The sequence below is a fragment of the Convolutriloba macropyga genome, chromosome 3, assembly GCF_964194025.1.
Source record: "Convolutriloba macropyga chromosome 3, txConMacr16.3, whole genome shotgun sequence".
NCBI lineage: Eukaryota > Metazoa > Xenacoelomorpha > Acoela > Convolutidae > Convolutriloba > Convolutriloba macropyga.
In genome coordinates this window covers 4,262,879-4,286,138 of record NC_134470.1, presented here as the reverse complement: position 1 = coordinate 4,286,138, position 23,260 = coordinate 4,262,879, and the positions used below count along the sequence as shown (strand labels likewise).

General features: G+C 32.9%; 1 protein-coding gene across 1 annotated transcript in view; it reads left to right on the top strand.

Moving 5' to 3' along the window:
- Positions 1-8,785, top strand: part of LOC142336792 (neuronal acetylcholine receptor subunit beta-2-like) — a 91,207-nt gene extending 82,422 nt beyond the window's left edge. The window contains exons 2-3 of the mRNA XM_075385712.1: positions 6,609-6,840; positions 7,157-8,785. Coding sequence (XP_075241827.1) covers positions 6,609-6,840; positions 7,157-8,711 — 1,787 coding nt within the window. The 3' untranslated portion in view covers positions 8,712-8,785. The remainder of the gene's footprint in view (positions 1-6,608; positions 6,841-7,156) is intronic.
- The last annotated feature ends 14,475 nt before the right edge of the window (positions 8,786-23,260 follow it).

Genomic DNA, 23,260 nt, shown 5'->3' with positions numbered 1-23,260 from the left:
TGTTACCAATTGCTATACTTTGCGAACTAAGCTATTGTTAAAGTTCAATGTTCGAAAACAGCAGTCAACAATCAAAAACGGAGGTAAAAGCTCAAATAGAAAGAAGTCAAAATTCAAGTCATGAACAAACTTGCTTTCTGCCAAAAAAAAACATAACCGGTAGAATACCGGAAACGACTCGAATCGTCGTGCATCATAATCTCTAACCTAACCTTACCAAAATCAGACAAATGAAATAGACAAGAAAAAAAAGTAGCCCAACAAACCACATTAAAGTGTTTTAAAAATGCCGACAATTTTGTAGGTGCGAGGGAGATAGGTGGGGTGGGGGGTACGTTGCGGCGGGGGGGGGGGGGTGTTAGGTAGGTGGTGGGGGTAGGTAGGTGGGTGGGTGGTTAGATAGGTTGGGAAGGTGGGTAGTGCTGGGGTAGTTAGGAGGGGTAGGTGGGGGTAGCTAGGTGAAGGGAGGGGGTAGGGGCAGGTGGTGGGTAAGTTGGGGGGGGGGGGGGGCGGTGAGGGGGGGGGTAGATAGGTGGTGGGTTGTGGGGAGGGTTTGGTTTGTGCGGTCTAGTTTAGATAATTAGGGGTGACTTATATAGGAACCAAAAAATCTCAAAATGACCTCTTCACCTTGAACATTACCAGCAGTTCCTTAAATTCCTAATTACTATACCTTACAAACGAAGCTACTGTTAAAGTCCAATGTTCGAAGACAGAAGTCAACAATCAAAAATGGAGGTAAATGCTCGAACAGAAAGAAGTCAAAATTCAAGTCATGAACAAACTTGCGCTCTGCTAAAAAAAACCTGTAGAATCTCATTACCTTCGAGTCGTAAAAACCTGTAGAATCTCATTACTCCTCTTCGAGTCGTAAAAACTGCCAGCTCCACAATATCAAGGCAGCTAAACTTAGTCGATTAGTTTACGATTGAATTTTAAGAACGCACGCAGGCAATATAATAATGTCTCTACCGCAAATTTATCTAAGTTTCTTGGCAACTTAGTTGCCATACTAAGTCTAATTTTGCTTCCCTCACTTACTTGCCCTACTTAGTTGCCCTCACGCGTTAATTAAACCTCTTTTGACTCTTTTTCAAATGTCGAGAAAAAAGCGTCCAATTTTTGATTCCCTAACTACGTTAAGACCCAACCTTTGATTCCCTAAATATCTTAAGACACAAGTGCTTGTCTCCCCGTTTCCAACACTCAGGCAATTAAGATTTATATTATAAAATATACTTTGTATTATTGCAATTGATAGGTATAATTAGTACAGTTTGCGTCAGGGAATTTTACACAAAACTTTTTTTGCTCAATGTGCGATATCTGAGTTCAAAAAATGGTGCTTCTCCTAGTAGTTGAAAAAGAATGCTATAATTATTGACAGTCACTAAACTAATCAAAAGCAGACGCTTTTAACGCAAGAAAAAATTTTTAAGTACTTAAAATGGAGTTATTTTATTTTCTTCGGTGAGCTTTTTTTAATATAATTTGTACCTTTATTATGGTTTGTATACCATCCCAAAACGTAGGAATATCCTGTAAATTTTCTATAAAACACTTATGGAGGAAGGTAAACCTCCGGGGGTTTCGAAGAACTTACTTCCCTTTAAATTATCAGCAAGACCAGTCAAATCGAAATACAATGTCATTTGACAAAATTGTTATTAGAGTACATAGAGTATATATATATATATATATATATATATATATATATATATATATATAAATACATATATATATATATATAAATATATATATATATATGTCTGTGTGTGTATGTATGTGTAAAAAATATTTATGTATGTTCAATTATATTTGTATTTATATGTATTAATTCGAAAGACATGTAGTTTTATTACTAATTTTATAAATGTCTGAAATGGTACGAATGGAGGCAGCAACTTTACTATAGGATTTTAATATAAAACAACTATTTGTCTGTGTAGATTTTAACAACGTTTTTTGCTCTATGTGATGTTTTTCGTGACGTTGGAAAACTGAATCCCGGAGATGCATGAGTGGCAAACCAGCTGTCCAAAATGTATCCCGAAAAAATTGAGTTCTTCAGAGCTTTGAATGTTTTTTAATGAAATATGAAACATTTGCTGGTTTATAGTTAAGTAAAACGCGAGGAGAATTAAAACTTTGGCTAAAAATTTATCATTCACGAGGTATAATTAGGGATGGTTAGCTCAAATATTTGAAAAGTTCCAGCACTGGGAAATTTTTGTTCGCAACATGTAGCTAAGTAGTATCTGACCACAAAGTTGATGGAAAACTAAGGGACAGCTTCAAGATTTCTTGTTTACCAAATGAAAAATTGTCAATTTTCATAAAATTACAAGAAAAATCTCACTAACTGTAATTTTAACATAGATTGTTTCCGACTGCTTTTATTGAAAAAAAGTTTTGTGACTACAAACAACTCAGCGCGATTCCTATATACGTGGGCACTTTGTGTCATCATTTTAACAAAGAAGAAAAATGATTTCTCTATAGAATTAGAGGCAGTTGCGGTGCCTCAAAAACATTAGGAATACTTTTACTGATCAGTGAGAGGGGATGACTCTTTCTCCTGCAATATTAGTGTTCGCCTCCTTCTATAGGCGGTGACTCAAAGACAATAAAAAGCAAACTGTCCTTGAAAAAGATATACGACAAACAATTATGAACAATGAATGAGAAAAATCCAATTTCGAATCATCTACCCAGGTTCAGGCCCCAAACCGAACGTTCATATGCCCAGAGCATCCCAAACAAAGCATGTCTATGTCCAGACCGCCCCAGACGGAACATACCTATTTCCAGACTTTCGTGCGTTCAAAACTGTACTACTCCGGAGATAGTCTGCAATTTTGTACGTTATAATTTAAGAGTCAGTTTTTAACAAAAAAATTATTCGTATGTCATTCGCATACTATTCAGCTTTTCAAATTTTCTGAGCAAGATAACTTTATAGTATTGTAATAATTTTTTGGCATTGAGATTTCTTTATTGGTTCAAACAGAGAGGCGAAGTTAAATGTTTAAGCGACCAGCCCGTCTGTGATTTATCCCGGTATTTACTCAGTAATTGCAATAAACTTTATTGCTGCGATTCTCAGCGCGTTACATATTTACAAATAGATGTCGATAAGTCAAAATGCGTGTTTCTCTTACTGAGTTAACTATCATTGAATGACCATTTCACAGACAAACTTAATCACGTGAATTCCTTTAATGGGCGGATGAACTTAATTGTTTTTTATTTTCCCCCCGACAATAAAATGAACTTATATTATTGTTTCGCAACAATTTTGCATACATGTATGACTTACTGCGTGAAAACCTTCAAAATTTGCAGGCTTGAATATCATTTTCAACCATTAAAAGCTTTTAGCATCAATTTTGGTGTGTGGTGTATCAAAATAACAACATTATTGACATGTAATGGGTTGGAGGGTAATATTATACTGGAGCCTCTTTGGCTAAAAATGCCATTAGAGTTAGCCCCCAGAGATTGAATGGAAGTGATAATGATATCTCAAAGCCACCAAGGGTAATTTTATCACAACCCATCACAATACCTACAACTGTGACTTGACGATAACATGATTTCACCCGCCTTTCCTGTTATAGTCACACCATAAACATCTCCATCCTACACCCCCCCCCCCACACCCCCCTCCCCCTCAACCCCCCTCGCACAACCCCCTCTCACCCCCCCCCCCCCCCCACACACACACACACACTTCACTCTCTATCTATCCAATTGCAAAAATAAAAACGGCTTCTAGTGACCTTATAAAACCAGAAGTCAATTTTGATTACCACTTGTTTAGTCAACAGGCCCATCGATTTTAGTTGTTCCGCAGGAATAAGCAATCTTGCTTGAAAACTAAATTCCTTCAGACAGTTGAGACCGAGTGATCCCAAATTCTTGTCACAAATGGCTTCAAATTAATACATCAATTTCCTTAAATCGTCGAGGTGGAAATTTAGCTTAGGGATTCCCAGAATATGTTTCTGTTTTTAGAAAAGCTTCTCACTGAATGTTTTAAAAAATGGTATGCTCTAATCATTTGGTTTCTGACTAGGAGTTCATCTTTAAGAAATACTCACGATCGCATTTTAAACTGCCGAAAGTCTGCAGTGCCAGAAGTTAAAATGCCAGAAATTCCAACTCAACCAGAAGGTTGACTTTCATGAACTTTCGTCATTTCAGAACTTACAGGCTTCGTGTCTTAAGCAAGGTTACGTGACTCCGCAAAAAATTCTGACTTAACAAAAAATATTCCGAAACGCTTCGCGATTCTCAATAAACGCCAGAAAGTTCTCATGAACTTCAAGCAGAATCACGTAACCTATACTTAATCCATCGGCATCCTGCTGCTAAAAATGTAAATATTTTGTAGGTGGTATAGGCAAAATTAATAACAAATTTTTGCAATTTTTCCACTGAAAGGTCTATAAAAATCAGAGACGTCAGAGCTATGCTAGTCGACTCCTTTTGCACTGTGCAATATCTGCTTCTACCGTCAGCCGTCAAGAAACGAGTCAAAATCATCTAGTCTTATTTATGGCATTTTATCAGAAGGACTTCACTTCAAGGAAAAATTTTATCTTGTACATAAAGTTTCATAAACATTTTTCAGTAAAAAAACTTACGAAGTAATCATTAATCATTTTTATGAAGTATTTTGAGATAGCATAAATTTTTTTTCAGATCTCATCTCATTTGACATGACATTTATTAAGACTCCTCTCAAATGTTATAAGCTAGGTGTTTAATCAGAATTGAATTGCTGCATCGCATCTCAGCTCTCTTTCAAATTTTTTTCTACATGGATGCAAAATTTCTCAATGCTTTTTAACAAAAGTTTTTACTTTCAAAACGATATGTATTGAAAGTAAAAACTATTTTATTAATGTTGCTAGTTATATATTCACTAATGTATTAATGTAAAACCATTAAAACATTTATCAATATTTTCTGTTTACTGTATTATACTTTTGTTCCGACTATTTTTCTCAATTGTTGCTGGCCAAAATTTGGAAGTCAGAATGGTCCCTCGAGAACTGTCAGAAAACCTTTACGGTGCTTGGGTTATCCTCTGCTCCTAAATTAGTCACAAGTTTTAACAAAGAGAGATTAAAACTGGTTTTGAAATTCTAAGTTCGGGCATCCTGGAATGGCACTTCTTACTGATCATACACTTATCATACTAATACTTGTCATTTATGACGCCATACACATCATGCACTATTTCCTAAGACCATCTTTGCACGATTACAAGGAAACTATTTATTGATTAATACGGTTATGGGGAAAATGCTATATCATGCTACGGATATTTTAAAGTGAAATCCACATCTAGCTTAGTTCAGGCAATGTGAGCGTCACAGTTGTGATTGCTTAAGCATGTCTTCAAAGTTTGTATAACTTTTTTATTATTACCAGGAAAACATACAACTCATATTTGACTTTGTGTGGTTACCGGTAGTCAAAAACGAGAATCTATGACAACCGAAATTTTTTATGACCGACAACCAAACCAAGTTGAAAATATTATGTTTACTTGTTGAAAAACACAGAGATTTTTTTTATTTAGTCAATACAACAGTACGAACAAATTTATACCATATGCTATCCAATAATGAGTGGAATATGAATTTGGCCTTCAAAAATACAATTTCTTTTAAATTAAGCACGTATGACGTAACCTGTTTGGCCTCACTTTTCCCTCTAAACACTCATATACAATTATAAACTGAATCCGGATAATATAAATTGATGCTTGGACAATAGATCGAAAGACAACAGATCGAAAGCAAGAATTGAGAAAAAAGATTGAAAATTAAATTCTTCAAATTGCGTGTTGGCCAATCAGATTTAAGCTCTCACTTCTAATCATCGCATATCATGCTCGGTCTTGATACTTTGTTTGGTTGTGATAGGCTCATATCAAGTCCCACGGGCCACTAAGGCATGACCATGGGTCGCCAGGCACGGCCAAATGCGGTAATTTCACGTCAGCTAACAAATGATGATTAATTTTAGCCAGTGAGAATAGATAAATATTTTCGATCTACTGTCTCAATTTTATGGTTTTCGGTCTATTGTCTTTTCGATCTATTGTCCGGTCACCTATAAAATACATCTGAGTTTAATCGGTTTATATACCGCAAGGTGTTGTGTAAACAATTGTCATGTGGTTAATGTAGTTGTACATATGATCAACTAAAGGACAACAATTAATTTTTCCAAAATATTTATACGAGATCTTATTAAAACATTTCTACCCCACCACATGAAAATATGCTTGACCAAAATGGCTAATGAAAAGCTGAAAAGCTGATTGTAAATTGTTTGTGTAATCATTAAGTGCGTTACTCGATATGTATTTGGAAAAAAAATTCAAAAGAAATTAAGTCAACTTTAACTAGGAAGCACAGCCATGCAATTTTTCTCAGTTATATTAGAAACTTAATTGTAGTTATTTTTCACTTACTTTTGTAATTTAATTTTAACCCCCTTCCCCTCCAGCCCCAATTAGACTTCTTGATTTTTTTCCCATAAATCGAGGTGAACACTGGACGATAAAACTACACAAGGTTTAATTTCAGGGTCGGCTAAATACGCTAGATGGGACGATGACCTTGACCCGCACTTACTCCTAGAATGCCCCGAATGTCTGATAGAGCACAAACTGCTGCCCCGGCTATCCCGGTTGTACCCCCCGCGTGGGGTGGATGGGGGGCCTCTGGAAGTGAGCTGCAAGATTGTGATCAAAGAATTGATGGAGATGAGCGTGAAAGCTGAAACTCTTCAGATTATGGCTTGGATCAGATTGATTTGGTCAGTTTTATAGCCAAGTTACACCCCCCCCCCCCACGGCCCCGCGCCCCCTTAACAAATTTGATCAAATCAAAAGGTAATCAGCAACTACTGTAGTACTGGTGTAAATTTCTTTTTATAAATGTTTGAAAAAATAGATTATATTTTAAAAATCAGTTGTTAGTTTATTTTTTTCATCAACAATAACTCACTGGTCGACTTTTCTTCAGTAAATGTCGTTCAATGGTTATGTTTTTATTTTCGGCTATCTATCTATCTGGTCTAAATTTTGGTATTTGACTGATGGTTTAAGAATCATTTCTTCAATTGTTTTCAGGTACGATTACTCCGCTGCCTGGGACCCAGACATCTTCGACATCCATGAAGTCCGGCTGGTACCCAAACAGATCTGGGTTCCAGACATGATGATAAGCAACAGTCTTTCCAACTTTGAGATCTACCGCAGCGATTCTAACCTCCCAGTAATCGTTGGCTTCGACGGCTTCCGCTACTGGTCGGTTCCTGTCATCATAAATACAAAATGCACAGCCGATGTTACGTTTTTCCCCTTCGACATGCAATTTTGTAAAATCAAACTGAATTCCTGGACATACCACGAAAAGATTCTGAAACTGAAGATCTCGGAATTTGAAACCGGAATGGAGGGTCACGTGGGCAATATCGAATGGACGATTGTCCACGTGAAAGGGTACCTTTTATTTGAACCTCCGATTACTAATCATCCGCTATATGTCAACGAATCAATAGAATATACCTACATAGAATATAGAATGGCTTTGAAACGAAAACCCGATTTCTACGTTAACACACTCGTAGTACCATCATTGCTTTTATCCTGGTTAGGAGCTGTAATTTTCCTCCTTCCAAGCGAATGTGGGGAAAAGTTGAGCTTTTCAATAACCCTATTTCTCGCTCTCTACATCAATCAAGTTATCGTTTCCGAATTTTTACCCCCAAGCGCAGATACCTACCCTTTGATCGCTAAATTTTACATGCTAATCAGTATAATTCTTGGAGGTTCAATTTTTCTAACCGCTGTTATTCTGATGTTCCATTTTAGATTAAATCATGCTACGCCGGTAAAGAATTCACTAGCTCATAAATTATTTATGCTGCTAGAAAAAATTGGCTCAATAAGCGTCTTGGGACTCGGTCGGAAAACGAAAACGACAAAGCGCAGTCGGCCAAAATCGAGTGAAAAGTTTCATAACTCTTACGTAACCAGAAACTCGACAGCTCTCGTAGCCAATTACATTGAACTAGCGCATAATGAAAACGTGATTTGCGATGAGCCGGTAGTTATGAAAGCTTCGCCTAAAGAGCCGAATCGGCTTTCGAGTGTCAAACAGCCGAGAAGTAATTTTTCGACTCCAGTTAAAGAACCGAACAATTCTGCAATCAAAGCTTCATCTTTGAAATTATGCGGAGTGAACAAAAATGGAAACCGGATTATTACATCACCAGGCGGTTGTGTTACGTCATCCAGCTCTTGTGCTATGCCAACTGAAGCTCAAATTGCGTCACCAAGTGGAAGTATTTCATCACCGTCTGCGGCAGGTGTTACGTCATCGAAAGGCATTCTTACATCACCAGTGTCAAACAAACGACGTGTAATTGGATGTTCGCCAAAAATCGAGGAGTATTTGAAGGAAATTTTGGAAAAGCTGGATATAGTTGCCAAGGACGATACGGCGGAAGTTTCCTTGAAAAGATGGCGAACTCTGGCATCGGGACTGGACCGGATTTTTTTCCTGTCATATTTAGTCATCATGGGTATAACTACTTTGTACTTTTTCCTACTCGTTCTCTCCATCGAAAAAGTTAAAAATAACATGGACTTCGATTCTATCTTAGACGGCTTAGATCAATAATTTGATTTGTAATGCAGAATCAATTTGCTAAATTAATCAAAAAGATATTTTATAAATTGATTATTATTTTGCAATGCATTGTTTTGCAACAAGATAGAAATATCGGCAGAAATCGGCACCAGTTTTACCACGTCTGTTCAAAGCATCGATGTATACGAACTCATAAGACCTTTGCACGTTTTTTAAAAATCATCTTGAGTAAGAACTTAATTGGAGTAACAATATTTTGCTAGTGCACCCCACGTTTTCACAAGAAAACAAGATCGATCTTCCTTGTCTTGACAACATAAATCAAGTTCCGTTGCACTGGTTTGTACCCTAGAAACGGCGATACATTTTGGAAACAAATACATGTGCCAAAATATATTGATGTGAAATCAATATCTTTATTGTCTTCCGGTTTCGGAAAAAAACCACGGAAAAGACGCCGCTTAATTTTAGGTAGGCAATAAATCCCCACAGAAATAAACCCCCGCTGGACTTTTAACGAGCTGCCAATTTAGCGAGTTTGGCCATGCCTCGCGGGCCACAGCTATGCCTTAGCGGCCCGTGGGACTTGATATGAAACTATCACAATTGAACAAACTTTCAAAAGTTCAATTCCGTGGGGATTTATTTTCGTGAGGGTTCATTTCCTTGGGTTTTTATTTCCTATTTAAAATTATAAGGGGTTTTTTTTCGTGGGGTTTTTCCGTGGTATTTGACGTTGTAAAACTATTCAGTATTTTTTCTTGCTCTCAAATTTTCCAGAAAAATATAGGTCTGTTTTGTTGTTTAGTTTCCCTATATTAGTTTCACAATAACTTCGGGTACATATAAAATACTTTTTAAATAAAAAAGTATATTAACTGAAAATTTTTCTGTAATACAATAACAGGTAATGTTTTACAGAAAAAAAAATCCAATTTCAAATAATAAAGTTCCGCAAACCTGCGCGCATGGCACAAAAAATTCCAGCATACTAGTCGTCTTTCGCAGTCTATAATAACAAACTATTACAAAACAACAAAGTATTGAATACAAATAAATTTATCCTTACAATAAAAAATGCTATGTGTTTTTTTGAAACACAGCTGGTCGCGTAACGGAACAAGGAGACGCTGCATTGAATGTTTCTTGTATTCCAAATCCTTTCAATCCGAAATGATCGATGCAAAACAAAGATAATTGTTTGCGATCCGAACTCTCACCAAAAAATCATCTATAGCATTTTTGCCTCCGTGGATTTCTCCAGTTTTTTTAACAAAACTTATTCATGACACAAATTAAAGCCAATAATAACATAAAATAGCATGCAAAAAATGAAAAACAAACGCTGTGAAAACAAGACTTGCGAGAAAAGAAAGTTGCTACAATTTTTCAAAACATTGACACATTGGAATTCAGAATTTTGAAAGAATTCACTCCGGTTGTTGTCAATATCTAAGAAAACTTTAGAGTGGAATGACACTACTGTAAAGGTAGAAAAAACATTGCAAAATGTTGCTGACAGAAAATTATGTGCAAATAGTACACAGCTATATTCGACAAAGGCACACGGTTAATTGGCAATAAAAGATTAAAACACCGCCAACAACTTAAATGATTCCTCTTTAGTAATAATATCCAATATCAGATTGATTACCTATATGATTCGAAGCCCCCAGAAATTGCAAACGGAAGAAATGAAAATTAGACTTTAAGCGCTTCACCGACGAGTCTTCTCGTCTCCTTGAAAAAGCATCCAGTGCAACCAAATTGCATGATTCTGTATAGAATAATTATCGTTAATGTCACTAACTTATTAGCCGCCATTGAAACAATTGTGTGTAAGAAATGATTGATTACAAGCATATAGCAGGAAATTGTAGGTCATTTTAAACGACAAGAAGCTATTTGATCTCCCCCAAAAAATGATTGGTTTCAAAACGTCGTTAAGTCTAACGATATGAAATTGTATGAAGATATTCATAAAGCTAAAGTGCTGTTGACGCAATTAAATCGAAAAAATGACAAGGTGTTAAAATAGATGATTGTTTGTGATCTCAATCAAATAAACTATTTTAAAAAACTTCCTGAATTTGAAAGCTATTTCGTCCAGAACTAAAGGTTTCTACTTTCGAACTACCTTGTTATAGAAGACTTAAAAAACTTGATTTGATTGAAATAATTGACAAAGAAACAACTGAAATTTTGGATCAATAAAACATGAAAAGCTACCTCTCTTAGGACAATATTTTCAAAAATTAACAAACTACTTGAAAACTTTAAAACCAATATTCAAAACTAATTTGATTCAAGAAATTGCTTTTATTGCCTAACAAAGTGAACAAGATCTAGGAAGCTGCATTAAAGTTGCATTGTTTTTTGAAAAATTACCGCAAACGTTTGAAGAGTTTGGCTTATTTGATGAAACATTTCGATAAAATTTATGCTCAATTTTTTATTTGAGGCAGATCGTTTTCATTGGACCATCGTACGATGACTCCAAAAATGGTGGGCACTCTAATTTCCAAATTGTACAAGCACTTGACTAAGCCAGGGTTCTAACAATATTGTACAAAAAACGAGACTGAAGATGCAACGAATGTACTGGATGTAATGATACCATTTACATAAACTATAACACTTCTACTTAACTGAATCTCCCAAAATGAATCAAATTAGAGTATTTTTGGCTAATTTAGACCAACAAGAAAACTCAATAAAAAATCCAAAAAAAATAGATCCACAACATATATCTAGTTTGATACTAGAAGATTACTGGCAACCTACAAAAAGTCAGTATTTTAATGAAATATTTTTTTCAAGAACAACCCGATTGATATTCTGAAGTGAAAATTGTGAATTAGGACTTAATCTGGAATTCTTGTTAGAATAGTTTATTGGAAGCTATATAGAACTTACACATAAATATTTTTAGAAAGTTAGTATGAGAGCAGAAAAATTTAGATAGTTCTTTGCAGCAGGAAGAAATATAAAAGTTACAAAATAGCCCTGCTTTGAAAAACCGCAAATAGCACTGAGTTCTAAAAAACTGAGAATCATGCGTCCACAATTATAAGTTTCAACATTTTAATCATCTTGATGCAGCGATTTAATAAATTAAAACTTGTTGAAATTATTTGGAAAAGAACAACTGAAAATTTAGGTTACATGAACCTGAAACACGACAAGAGATGCTCTCCTACGACAAGAATCTGTAAACAAATAAAAAAATTTCTCAAATTTTTTGAACTACAAAATCGATAGACTACATGGGGCTGATTAAAGAATTATTTTTTTTCTTACTAAAGTGAATAATGTCTAAGAAGCTGGACTAACATTGCATTGTTTTTTTCTGAAAATGTTCTGCAAACTGCTGAAGAAATAGGTTATCATTAATTTAAGAAAAATCTGGAGACTTTTTGACAAATTTGGTAAATTTGATGTATACTATTCAACTCAAAAGATTGGAAAAATCAGTACAATGTAAGAGATTGCATTTTTCTCCTTTTGTTTTATGATGGCAGTTATGCGAGGTCAAACAGCAACAGTTGCCAAATTTTAGATTAAAAGAGAGTGGTTTATTTCGTCTCAGCTTATAATGGCTCAAAAATTGATTGAAGAAGCACTATTTTTTACAAATTTTATACACATGCTACCAAGCCTGAGAAATAAGAAATCTTTTACGAACCATAAAAATTCCGACTGATGACGTACTGGTTGGAATTATGTTTGCATAAACCATAACACTTATATTTCATGGAATTTCCAAAAATGAATAAACACTTTGGCATCTTCAGCAAATTTTGATTAGCAAGAAAACTCTCAAAGTATATATCTCAAAAAAAATAAACTGAAAAAAAAACAAAGAAAAACGCAACCACCATATGAATCTAATTTTCTAATAGAGTTTAACTGGCAACCTACAAAAAGTCAGAAGTTTACTCAAATGTACTTTTCAAAAGCAACCCTTTTGATATTTCCAAGGTGTGAACTGTGAATTAAAATTTGATCTCGATTTCTCATTACAGAAATTATTTATTTAGAATGCATAAATAATATAGACATAGACTATACTAAAAACTTAGTATAAGCGAAGAACAATTTCCCCAGTTTTTCACTGCCTGAAGCTATACTAAGGTTACAAAAGAGCTGTGTTTCAAAATCAATTTAAAAAACTGACAAAAACTCGTCCATAACCATAAGTTGCTGAGATGTTTAGCTCTATCAATGCCGAGTTGCAATTTAGCAGGCCTCCAAAAAGATTTTTATAAGTATTTGTTTTCATGAATAAGTGGTTTTCGTTTTTTATTTGTTTTCGTATTTTTTTTATTGCTACATTCTTAAGTTTTTTAACGACAACCCTTTTAAGGATATTTGAGCTTACTCGATATATTAGACTGTTATCAACAGATTTTAAAATTTTGACACCACTTCCTTTCAGAAAAATTTCGTAATTTTTTAATTTTCCTGTTTTTTTGTTCTGTCGACAAATCTCGTTATAGGCAAGGCTAATGGGCTCTCTAATGAAACACTATTGAGATTTTTTAATGACACGATCAAAAATCAAAAATCTTACGGTTAAAATGGCTTTGTTGACATTAGTCTTCAAAAAATATTTTGTTTTAAATTTTGCTCGTTTTGTGGTTGTTTTCGGATGTACTGTCAATTGGTCTCACTAATGACAAACCGCATTGGTTTTTTAACGAGAAGTCAAATCCTTTATTAAATTATTGCGAAAAAACTCTTAAAAATTATGGCGACTAATATATATTTATTGGCTCTGTTTTATTGGCTGGCACACCATTTAATTCGATAGTTTTCGTTTTCGATCAATGACTGCATTTGCGGTAAGTTTTGTTTGACAGATGAATAATTTTAAGGTTCTTATCAATTTCAAATTACAGTTGCGTGCCTCAGGCACTTCAACATAATTTTCGAAGTTGTTGGCAGAAACTGTAAAAACTTGATTTTGACATTTTCCTGTTGTCTTTTACTTTGTCTCCATGTTTTTTGTGAAGAGTTTGTGCTTTCTAAAGTCTTGTAACTTAAAAGGTTCTAGGACGACATACTCAGACTGCATAGCTTTGGAAACCCTATTTACTGAAGAAAACTAGAAAAAAATACCTCCATTTTCTGATACTTTTGACTGTTGCTCTTTTGTTTGTTTTCGTGTATGCCTTGTTTTAAGATTTGTTTACTATCATGAGCCGATTGTGTGACGGAGCCAAATATCAGCGCTATAGGATGTTCATTTCTTTGAACTGTCATTCGGGACCTGTCCTGTTATGTTTTTTCTACTTCGTCAAGCAAATCAAGCAAAGATTATATTAGCCCCCCCCCCCCAACGCCCATCTAAGTTGTCAATTAACGTGCAGTCCGCCTATCATAGTAAAAATACCATAATGGGGGGCTTAAATTTCCTAGGGCGGGTTGTAATTGGAAAGACCTGAAGCCTGCTAGATTTGTTGCTACCAAAAAGACACCAACTTTTTGGTCGCACAAAAAAATACCGTAATCAAAACAATAAAAACTTTTCCTTAAGAAGAATTTTTGTTTTATCATTATAATAACAAATATATAAAAAAAATACAGCATTTTGACGCCATATAAGACTTCGATTTTCTATAGGGAGTGTCATTTCTTTCTTCAAAAGAAGCAAATAATTTTCTAATTTAAAACTAAGCGTTAGTGCTGTTATTGAAACAATGAACACACCCTTCAGAAGTAAATGTCTTGAGCTGCTCATTTTATTGCTCAATTTAAAGCTGCTGTTTAGGATATTTGAAAAAAACGAAGAAGTAATATTTGCTTAATTAGTTTTAATAAGATTTTCAGAAGTCCAAATGACAAAACTAAAACAGGTAGCAAACTAACTATCACATTTTGATTTAGGGCTGTCTGTAATAAAATTCGAAACGGTTTTTTAATGCAGTAAAGATTTTGCATGAAACATCGTTGGATAAGTAGCGGGTATTGAAAATGCATGACAATATTGTCCATAAACACATGGACAAACTGAAGACATCTTCCATTTAACGCACCAATTAGCAAAGTTTTGAAAAAAAAATATACACTTTCTTCTAAAAGTGTTCAAATTTCCAATTATATTTAAATTGTGCTCACAGTTGATTTACGATAGGCCTATTGTCTTAAAAACCGATTAAACTGAAAGTTCGCGAGGTTTATATTAGTGTAATGTGTGGTTAAGTCTTTAAGAATAAATAAAAGATTAAATTATTTTACAAGTCGACAAGATTCTATTTATTTGATTTCTTACCGCAGCCAGGCACTTACATTTTAATTGCTTAAGAAACAAACTTTTTATTTGTATAAAGCAGAAAATTATGATTTCGATCACAGCAGATCCAATTTATATAGAAACACATAGTTTTTGCAAATATATTTCTAAGAATACGTTCTTAAATTGAATTATTTGTTCCCTTAAACCACCACCATGGGCGTCTGTTATGGTTCAAGTTTCCAAGACGATTGAACTCAACCAATTCTTTATGAAAAAGGTTCATTTAAAAAAAAACAAACACAACCTTAAACATCTTTTCAGGCGCGGAATATCAATCCAAAGTTTCCTTCCTTTAATATTCAGTTTTGAATAATTTGAATAATTTAATTTAAAAAAAGGATTTTTGAAGTGCAATTTTCTATCGCCAATGTTACTAGCTTTTATAATAGTTAGTGTTCCATTTAATTGAAATTTGTTGAATAAAAAATCTTCCCAAATGTCCATAAATTTTTCAAAAATCAGTCGTAAATAATTGCTCTTTATCACTAGAGCAATCAGAAATCAAGACAAGCCACAAATCACAAACAAAGATTCTCGATTATTCCCTTTCTTTGATATTTTTTTCAGTAGATTGGAAGAACAAGAAATTGCGCGCCTTAATATATTAAACAGAAATACTTAACAATTTCACCCCTGGCTTTTGATATGTTCGAATTGAAATGACAAAAACATTTTTTTGTTTTCCAACAGAATAAAAATAACCAAATTACTTCTTGTAAGGTTTTGTGCGTTTTTAAAATTAAAAGAATATTCCTCATCAAAACTCCAAACTTGACTACTCGTAAACCTCAAACTTCATTATTCAACCCGGATTGTGTAAAATATCGTTAGATAAGTAGAGGGTATTGAAAATGCATAACAAAACAGTCTTTAAACATATCAACAAACGGAAGTCATCTTCCATTTAACGCGCCAAATAGAAAATCTTTGGACAAAAACAAACACTTCTTCTAAGAGTGCTCATTTTTCCAATTATCTTTAAAATATATTCACCGTTGTTTTAAAACAAGATCAAACTGAAATTTCATGAGGTTTATATTAGTGTAAAACGAGGTTTAATGCAAGTGTACATTATAATTGCTTAAGGAATTTTAAAAAAAGTTTGTAAAAAGCAAAAATTATGATGTTTATCAAAGTAGATCCAATTTATATAGAATTTATAGTTTTGCAATTATTTTTTTAAGAAAGGTTTCATAAATTGAAATATTTGTTCCCTTAAACCACGAAATTTTAAACATCGTTTTTTGCGCGGAGTATCAAGCCAATGGTTCCTTCCTTTAATGTTCAGTTTTGAATTATTCAATTTAAAAAATTCGACTTCTCGAAGTGCACTTTTCTATTGCCAATGCTACTAGCTTTTTTAATAATTAGTGTATTATTTAATTATTATAAAATATCAAGTCGAGCTGGGGAAAAAGAAATTGCTCGCTTTTTTTAGTTTTTTGTCTGAATATTAACAGGACAAAAAATAATGAAATTATTTCTGGTAACTTATTGAGCTCTTTTAAAATTAAACTAGCATTCGTAATCAATTTTCCATTTATTTTTAAAATATGTTCACAGATAGTTTATAACAAGATCGAACAGAAATTCGATGAGGTTTATATTAGTGTAATGCGAGGTTTATTACGAGTGTACATTTTAATTGCCTAAGGAACTTAAAAAAAATTGTAAAAAGCAAAAATTATGATTTTGATCAAAGTAGATCCAATTTATATCGAATACATGGTTTTTGCAAATATATTTTAAGAATAGTTTCATAGATTGAAATATTAGTTCCCTTAAACCATCAGGGGCGTCTATTATATTCAAATGTTTCAAATTTCGGAGAAGATCACGCTAATTAAAATCTCTGAAAAAGGCTCATTTCAAAAAACAAACCTAAATTTAAACATCGTTTCTGGTGCGGAATATCAATCAAATGGTTCCTTCATTTACTATTCAGTTTGGAATAATTCAATTAAAAAACAGGACTTTTCGAAATGGAATTTTCTATTACCAATGCTACTAGCTTTTATAATATTTAGTTTATTATTTAATTGAAATTTGTTGAGTTTTAAAAAAATCTTTTTTCCAAATGTCCCTTTTTTCAATAATCAGTCGCAAATAGTTGTTCTCATTCACAAGAGCCATTAAAAATCAAGGAAAAACTTAACTTTTTTCACTTCTGGTCCTTGATCTGTTCGAATTGAAGTATCCAAAACATTTTGTTTGTATTATAACAGAATAAAATTAACCAAATCAGTTCTGGAAACTTTTTGTGCGTTTTTAAAACTGAACTAGTATTCCTCATTAAAACTCAAAACTTGACTATTCGTAAAACTTCATTAAAACTTCATTATTTAACCTGGCTTGTATAAAACATTGTTAGATAAGTAGAGGGTATTGAAAATGCTTAACAATACACTCTGTAACATATCAACAAACGGAAGTCATCTTCCATTTAACGCGCCAAATAGAAAATCTTTGAAAAAAAAACAAATACGTTTTCTTCTAAGAGTGTTCGATTTTCCAAGTATCTTTAAAACATGGTCACATTTGTTTCCAAACAAGCTCAAACTCAAATTTCATGAGGTTTATATTAGTTTAATGCGAGGTTTATTGCGAGTGTATATTTTATATGCTTACGGAACCAAAAATATTTTTGTAAAAAGCAGAAGTGATGATTTCGATCAAAGTAGGTCCAATTTACATAGAAAACAGTTTTTTGTAAATGTTTCTACAGGAAAAATTTTTCAAATTGAAATATTTGTTCCCTTAAACCACCACCATGGGCGTGTATTATGTTTAAAAATCAGAGAAAATCAAACTCAAAAAAATCTTTGAAAAAAGCTCTTTTCAAAAAACATAGATAACTTTAAACATAGTTTCTGGCGCAGAGTATCAATCCAAAATTTCCTTCCGTTAATATTCAGTTTTGAATTATTCAATTTAAAAAATAAGACTTCTCGAAGTGCACTTTGCTATTGCCAATGCTACTAGCTTTTTTAATAATTAGTGTATTATTTAATTATTTTAATATATCAAGTCGAGCTGGGGAAAAAGAAATTCTTCGCTTTTTAAGTTTTTTGTCTGAATATTAACAGGACAAAAAACAATGAAACTATTTCTGGTAACTAATTGAGCTCTTTTAAAATTAAACTAGCATTCGTAATCAATTTTCCATTTATTTTTAAATTATGGTCACAGTTAGTTTAAAACAAGATCAAACTGAATTTTGATGAGGTTTATATTAGTTTAATGCGAGGTTTATTACGAGTGTTTGTTTTAATTGCCTGAGGAACTTAAAAAATTTGTAAAAAGCAAAAATTATAATTTTGATCAAAGTAGATCCAACTTATATATAAAACATAGTTTTTAAAAATATTTTTTTAAAATAGTTTCATAAAATGAAATATTCGTTCCCTTAAAACACCATCAGGGGCGTCTATTATGTTTAAAAGTTCAAAATTTTGGAGAAGATCGCACCGATTAAAATCTCTGAAAAAGACTCATTTCAAAAAACTAACATAACTTTCTGGTGCGGAATATCACTCCAATGGTTCCTTCATTTACTATTCAGTTTTGAATAATTCCATTAAAAAACAAGAGTTTTCGAAATGCAATTTTCTTTTGCCAATGCTACTGTCGTTTATAATAATCATTGTATTATTTAATTAAAATTTGTTGAGTTTTAAAAAAATCTTTCCAAATGTCCCTTTTTTCAATAATCAGTCGCAAATAGTTGTTCTCACTCACAAGAGCCATTGAAATTCACGGAATTACTTAAATTTTTCACCTCTGGTCTTTGATCTGTTCGAATTGAAGTATCCAAAACATTTTGCTTATATTCTAACAGAATAAAATTAACCAAATCAGTTCTGGTAACTTTTTGTGCGTTTTTAAAAATGAAGTAGTATTCCTCATCAAAACTCAAAACTCGACTATTCGTAAAACTCAAACTTCATTATTTAACCTGGCTTGTATAAAACTTCGTTAGATAAATAGAGGTATTGAAAATGCGTAACAATACAGTCTGTAAACATTTCGACAAACGAAAGTCATCTTCCATTTAAAGCGCCAATTAGCAAATCTTTGAAAAAAATACAAATACATTTTCTTCTAAGAGTGTTCGATTTTCCAAGTATCTTTAAAACATGGTCACAGTTGTTTCCAAACAAGGTCAAAGTCAAATTTCATGAGGTTTATATTAGTGTAATGCGAGGTTTATTGCGAGTGTATATTTTATTTGCTTAAGGAACTGAAAATATTTTTGTAAAAAACTAATAGTAAAGAGCAAAAATGATTATTTCGATCAAAGTAGATCCAATTTATATAGAATTTATAGTTTTTGCAATTATTTTTTTAAAGGTTTCATAAATTGAAATATTTGTTCCCTTAAACCACGAAACATTAAACATCGTTTCTTGCGCGGAGTATCAAGCCAATGGTTCCTTCCTTTAATGTTCAGTTTTGAATTATTCAATTTAAAAAATTAGACTTCTCGAAGTGCACTTTTCTATTGCCAATGCTACTAGCTTTTTTAATAATTAGTGTATCATTTAATTGTTGTTTAAATTTATCAAGTCGAGCTAGAGAAAAAGCAATTGTTCGTTTCATTAATTTTTTTATTGCATATTAACAGGAAAAAAAAACGGAATTATTTCTGGTAACTTATTGAGTTCTTTTAAAATCAAACTAGCATTCGTAATCAATTTTCCATTTATTTTTAAAATATGGTCACAGTCAGTTTAAAACAGATCAAACTAAAATTTGATAAGGTTTATATTAGTTTAATGCGAGGTTTATCACGAGTGTACATTTTAATTGCCTAAGGAATTTAAAAAAAATTGTAAAAAGCAAAAATTATGATTTTGATCGGAGTAGATCCAATTTATATAGAAAACATAGTTTTTACAAATATTTTTTAAGAATAATTTCATAAATTGAAATATTCGTTCCCCTAAACCACCATCAGGGGCGTCTATTATGTCAAAAGTTCAAAATTTCGGAGATCGCACAGAGTAAAATCTCTGAAAAAGACTCATTTCAAGAAACTAACATAACTTATCGGGGCGGAATATCACTCCAATGGTTCCTTCATTTAATATTCAGTTTTGAATAATTCCATTAAAAAACAGGACTTTTCGAAATGCAATTTTCTATTGCCAATGCTATTATCTTTTATAATAATTATTGAATTATTTAATTGAAATTTGTTGAGCTTTAAAAAATCCTTCCAAATGTCCATTTTTTCAATAATCAGTCGCAAATAGTTGTTCTCTCACAAGAGCCAATGAAAATCAAGGAAAAACTTAACTTTTTCACCTCTGGTCTTTGATTTGTTCGAATTGAAGTATCCAAAACATTCTGCTTATATTTGAACAGAATAAAATTAAGCAAATCAGTTCTGGTAACTTTTTGTGCGTTTTTAAAATTGAAGTAGTATTCCTCATCAAAACTCAAAACTTGACTATTCGTAAAACTCAAACTTCATTATTTTTACCTGGCTTGTATAAAACATCGTTAGATAGATAGAGGGTATTGAAAATGCGTAACAATACAGTCTGTAAACATTTCGACAAACGGAAGTCATCTTCCATTTAACGCGCCAATTAGCAAGTCTTTGAAAAAAAACAAATACATTTTCTTCTAAGAGTTTTCGATTTTCCAACTATCTTTAATAAATGGTCACAGTTGTTTCCAAACAAGTTCAAACTTAAATTTCATGAGGTTTATATCAGTGTAATGCGAGGCTTATTACGAGTGTACATTTTAATTGCCTAAGGAACTTAAAAAAAATTGTAAAAAGCAAAAATTATGATTTTGATCAAAGTAGATCCAATTTATATAGAATTTATAGTTTTTGCAATTAATTTTTTAAGAAAGGTTTCATAAATTGAAAAATTTGTTCCCTTAAACCACGAAACTTCAAACATCGTTTCTTGCGCGGAGTATCAAGCCAATGGTTCCTTCCTTTAATGTTCAGTTTTGAATTATTCAATTTAAAAAATTAGACTTCTCGAAGTGCACTTTTCTATTGCCAATGCTACTAGCTTTTTTAATAATTAGTGTATCATTTAATTGTTATTTAAATTTATCAAGTCGAGCTAGGGAAAAAAATTGCTCGCTTCATTAATTTTTTGTTTGTGTTTTAACAGGACAAAAAACCGAAATTATTTCTTGGAACTTATTGAGTTATTTTAAAATTAAACTAGCATTCGTAATCAATTTTCCATTTATGTTTAAAATATGGTCACAGTCAGTTTAAAACAGATCAAACTAAAATTTGATAAGATTTATATTAGTTTAATGCGAGGTTTATCACGAGTGTACATTTTAATTGCCTAAGGAATTTAAAAAAATTGTAAAAAGCAAAAATTATGATTTTGATCGGAGTAGATCCAATTTATATAGAAAACATAGTTTTTACAAATATTTTTTAAGAATAATTTCATAAATTGAAATATTCGTTCCCCTAAACCACCATCAGGGGCGTCTATTATGTCAAAAGTTCAAAATTTCGGAGATCGCACAGAGTAAAATCTCTGAAAAAGACTCATTTCAAGAAACTAACATAACTTATCGGGGCGGAATATCACTCCAATGGTTGCTTCATTTACTATTCAGTTTTGAATAATTCAATTAAAAGACGGGACTTTTCGAAATGGAATTTTCTATTGCCAATGCTACTGGCTTTTATAATAATTAGTGTATTATTTGAAATTTGTTGAGTTTTAAGAAAATCTTTTTCAAATGTCCCTTTTGTCAATAATCAGTCGCAAATAATTGCCCTCACTCACAAGAGCCATTGAAAATCAAGGAAACACTTAACTTTTTCACCTTTGGTCTTTGATCTGTTCAAATTGAAGTATCCAAAACATTTTGTTTGTATTCTAACAGAATAAAATTAACCAAGTGAGTTCTGGTATTTTTTCGTGCGTTTTTAAAATTGAACTAGTATTCCTCAAAACCTGACTTACAAAACTTGACTTACAAATACAGTCCTGACGTACAATTCAAAGAATTTTCATTGACTAAACAAAAAAAAACTAGACCGGGAACAGACTATGAGTGAATTGAGAAAACCATTTCTTAAAAAATCAAATCAAAAAATTATAAAACAAACAAAATCAATGTCAAAAAGCCCCATGTGAACATAAAACCACTAGCGAGAAATGTAAATTTAGTTCTAACAAAAAACTAGGCCTAGAATCAACTATGAATGGATTTGAAAAACCATTTAGAAAAAAATCCGATCCAAAAAATAGAAAAAACAGTAAAAATTAAAGTGAAATTGCCGCATGTGAACAAAACACCACCAACAAGAAAGCGAATTTTTGTTCCAACACCACTATCACTCTACTTTAAAAATAGGCCAACCACCAGAATATGTGAGCAAAACTCTTAGAGCTATTAGACGAATATCCTGAAGTAAGGATTCGTGGAAGTTTGCCAAATATCAGTGAAAAAACTTAAGAGGTACTTCAACATTCATTCGATGCTAGAAATTTGTCCAGTGTCCCTAACAGTCGATTTCACTTGCACAAGAATGGTTAACGGTACATGCAAACTTTTTTCGACGTTTTGAATCGTTTTTACTCAACTGTGTCTTCACCCAACGATTGATTTAAAAAAGTAACAATTAAAGAACATAACCGACAATATAGCACCGCAATATAGCTTCGCTCACCTTACAGCTTCACAGCTATAACAAAATTTGGATATAATATTAACTGCGCACCTTTCAATCGAGTTGCAACAAGGAAAAAATAGAATTTCATAACTGCAGCTAACAAAATCGCTAGCCTAGATTAAAGATTTTAAACATAACCGAAAGACGTCGGGCGAATTGATCTCAAACGACCGGCGAGCAGTTGGCTTCGTCAATAGCTAGGCACGGTTTAGTGAGGCAAGTTTTAGCTTAATTGAAGGGGGGCAAGTGAGCGCAGCGGGGGTGCACCGGGGGCTGACAACAGTTGGGGGGGGGGGGGCAACAGCGGGGGTCCATATCTAAGAACAGCCCTTCGCACCATAGGTATGAGTCTCCAGAAAAGATTCTGTGAATTGCCAACTTGAAGACTAGTGAGCTAAAAAAGGCTCTAAGAGCACTTAGTGCCCGCTGGGCGCTACCTGTTTATCCCGTTTTTGAGGACGAAAAGTCAAATGCGTCAGACGTAGAACGACAGGACTAATATATTTGCTATAAACTTCGTTTGATAGCAATAAAACAGTCAATGTTACAAATTTATCAATGGCTTTAATGTAAATAATTTAGAACTACCAGTTTAAAAACGCGCCA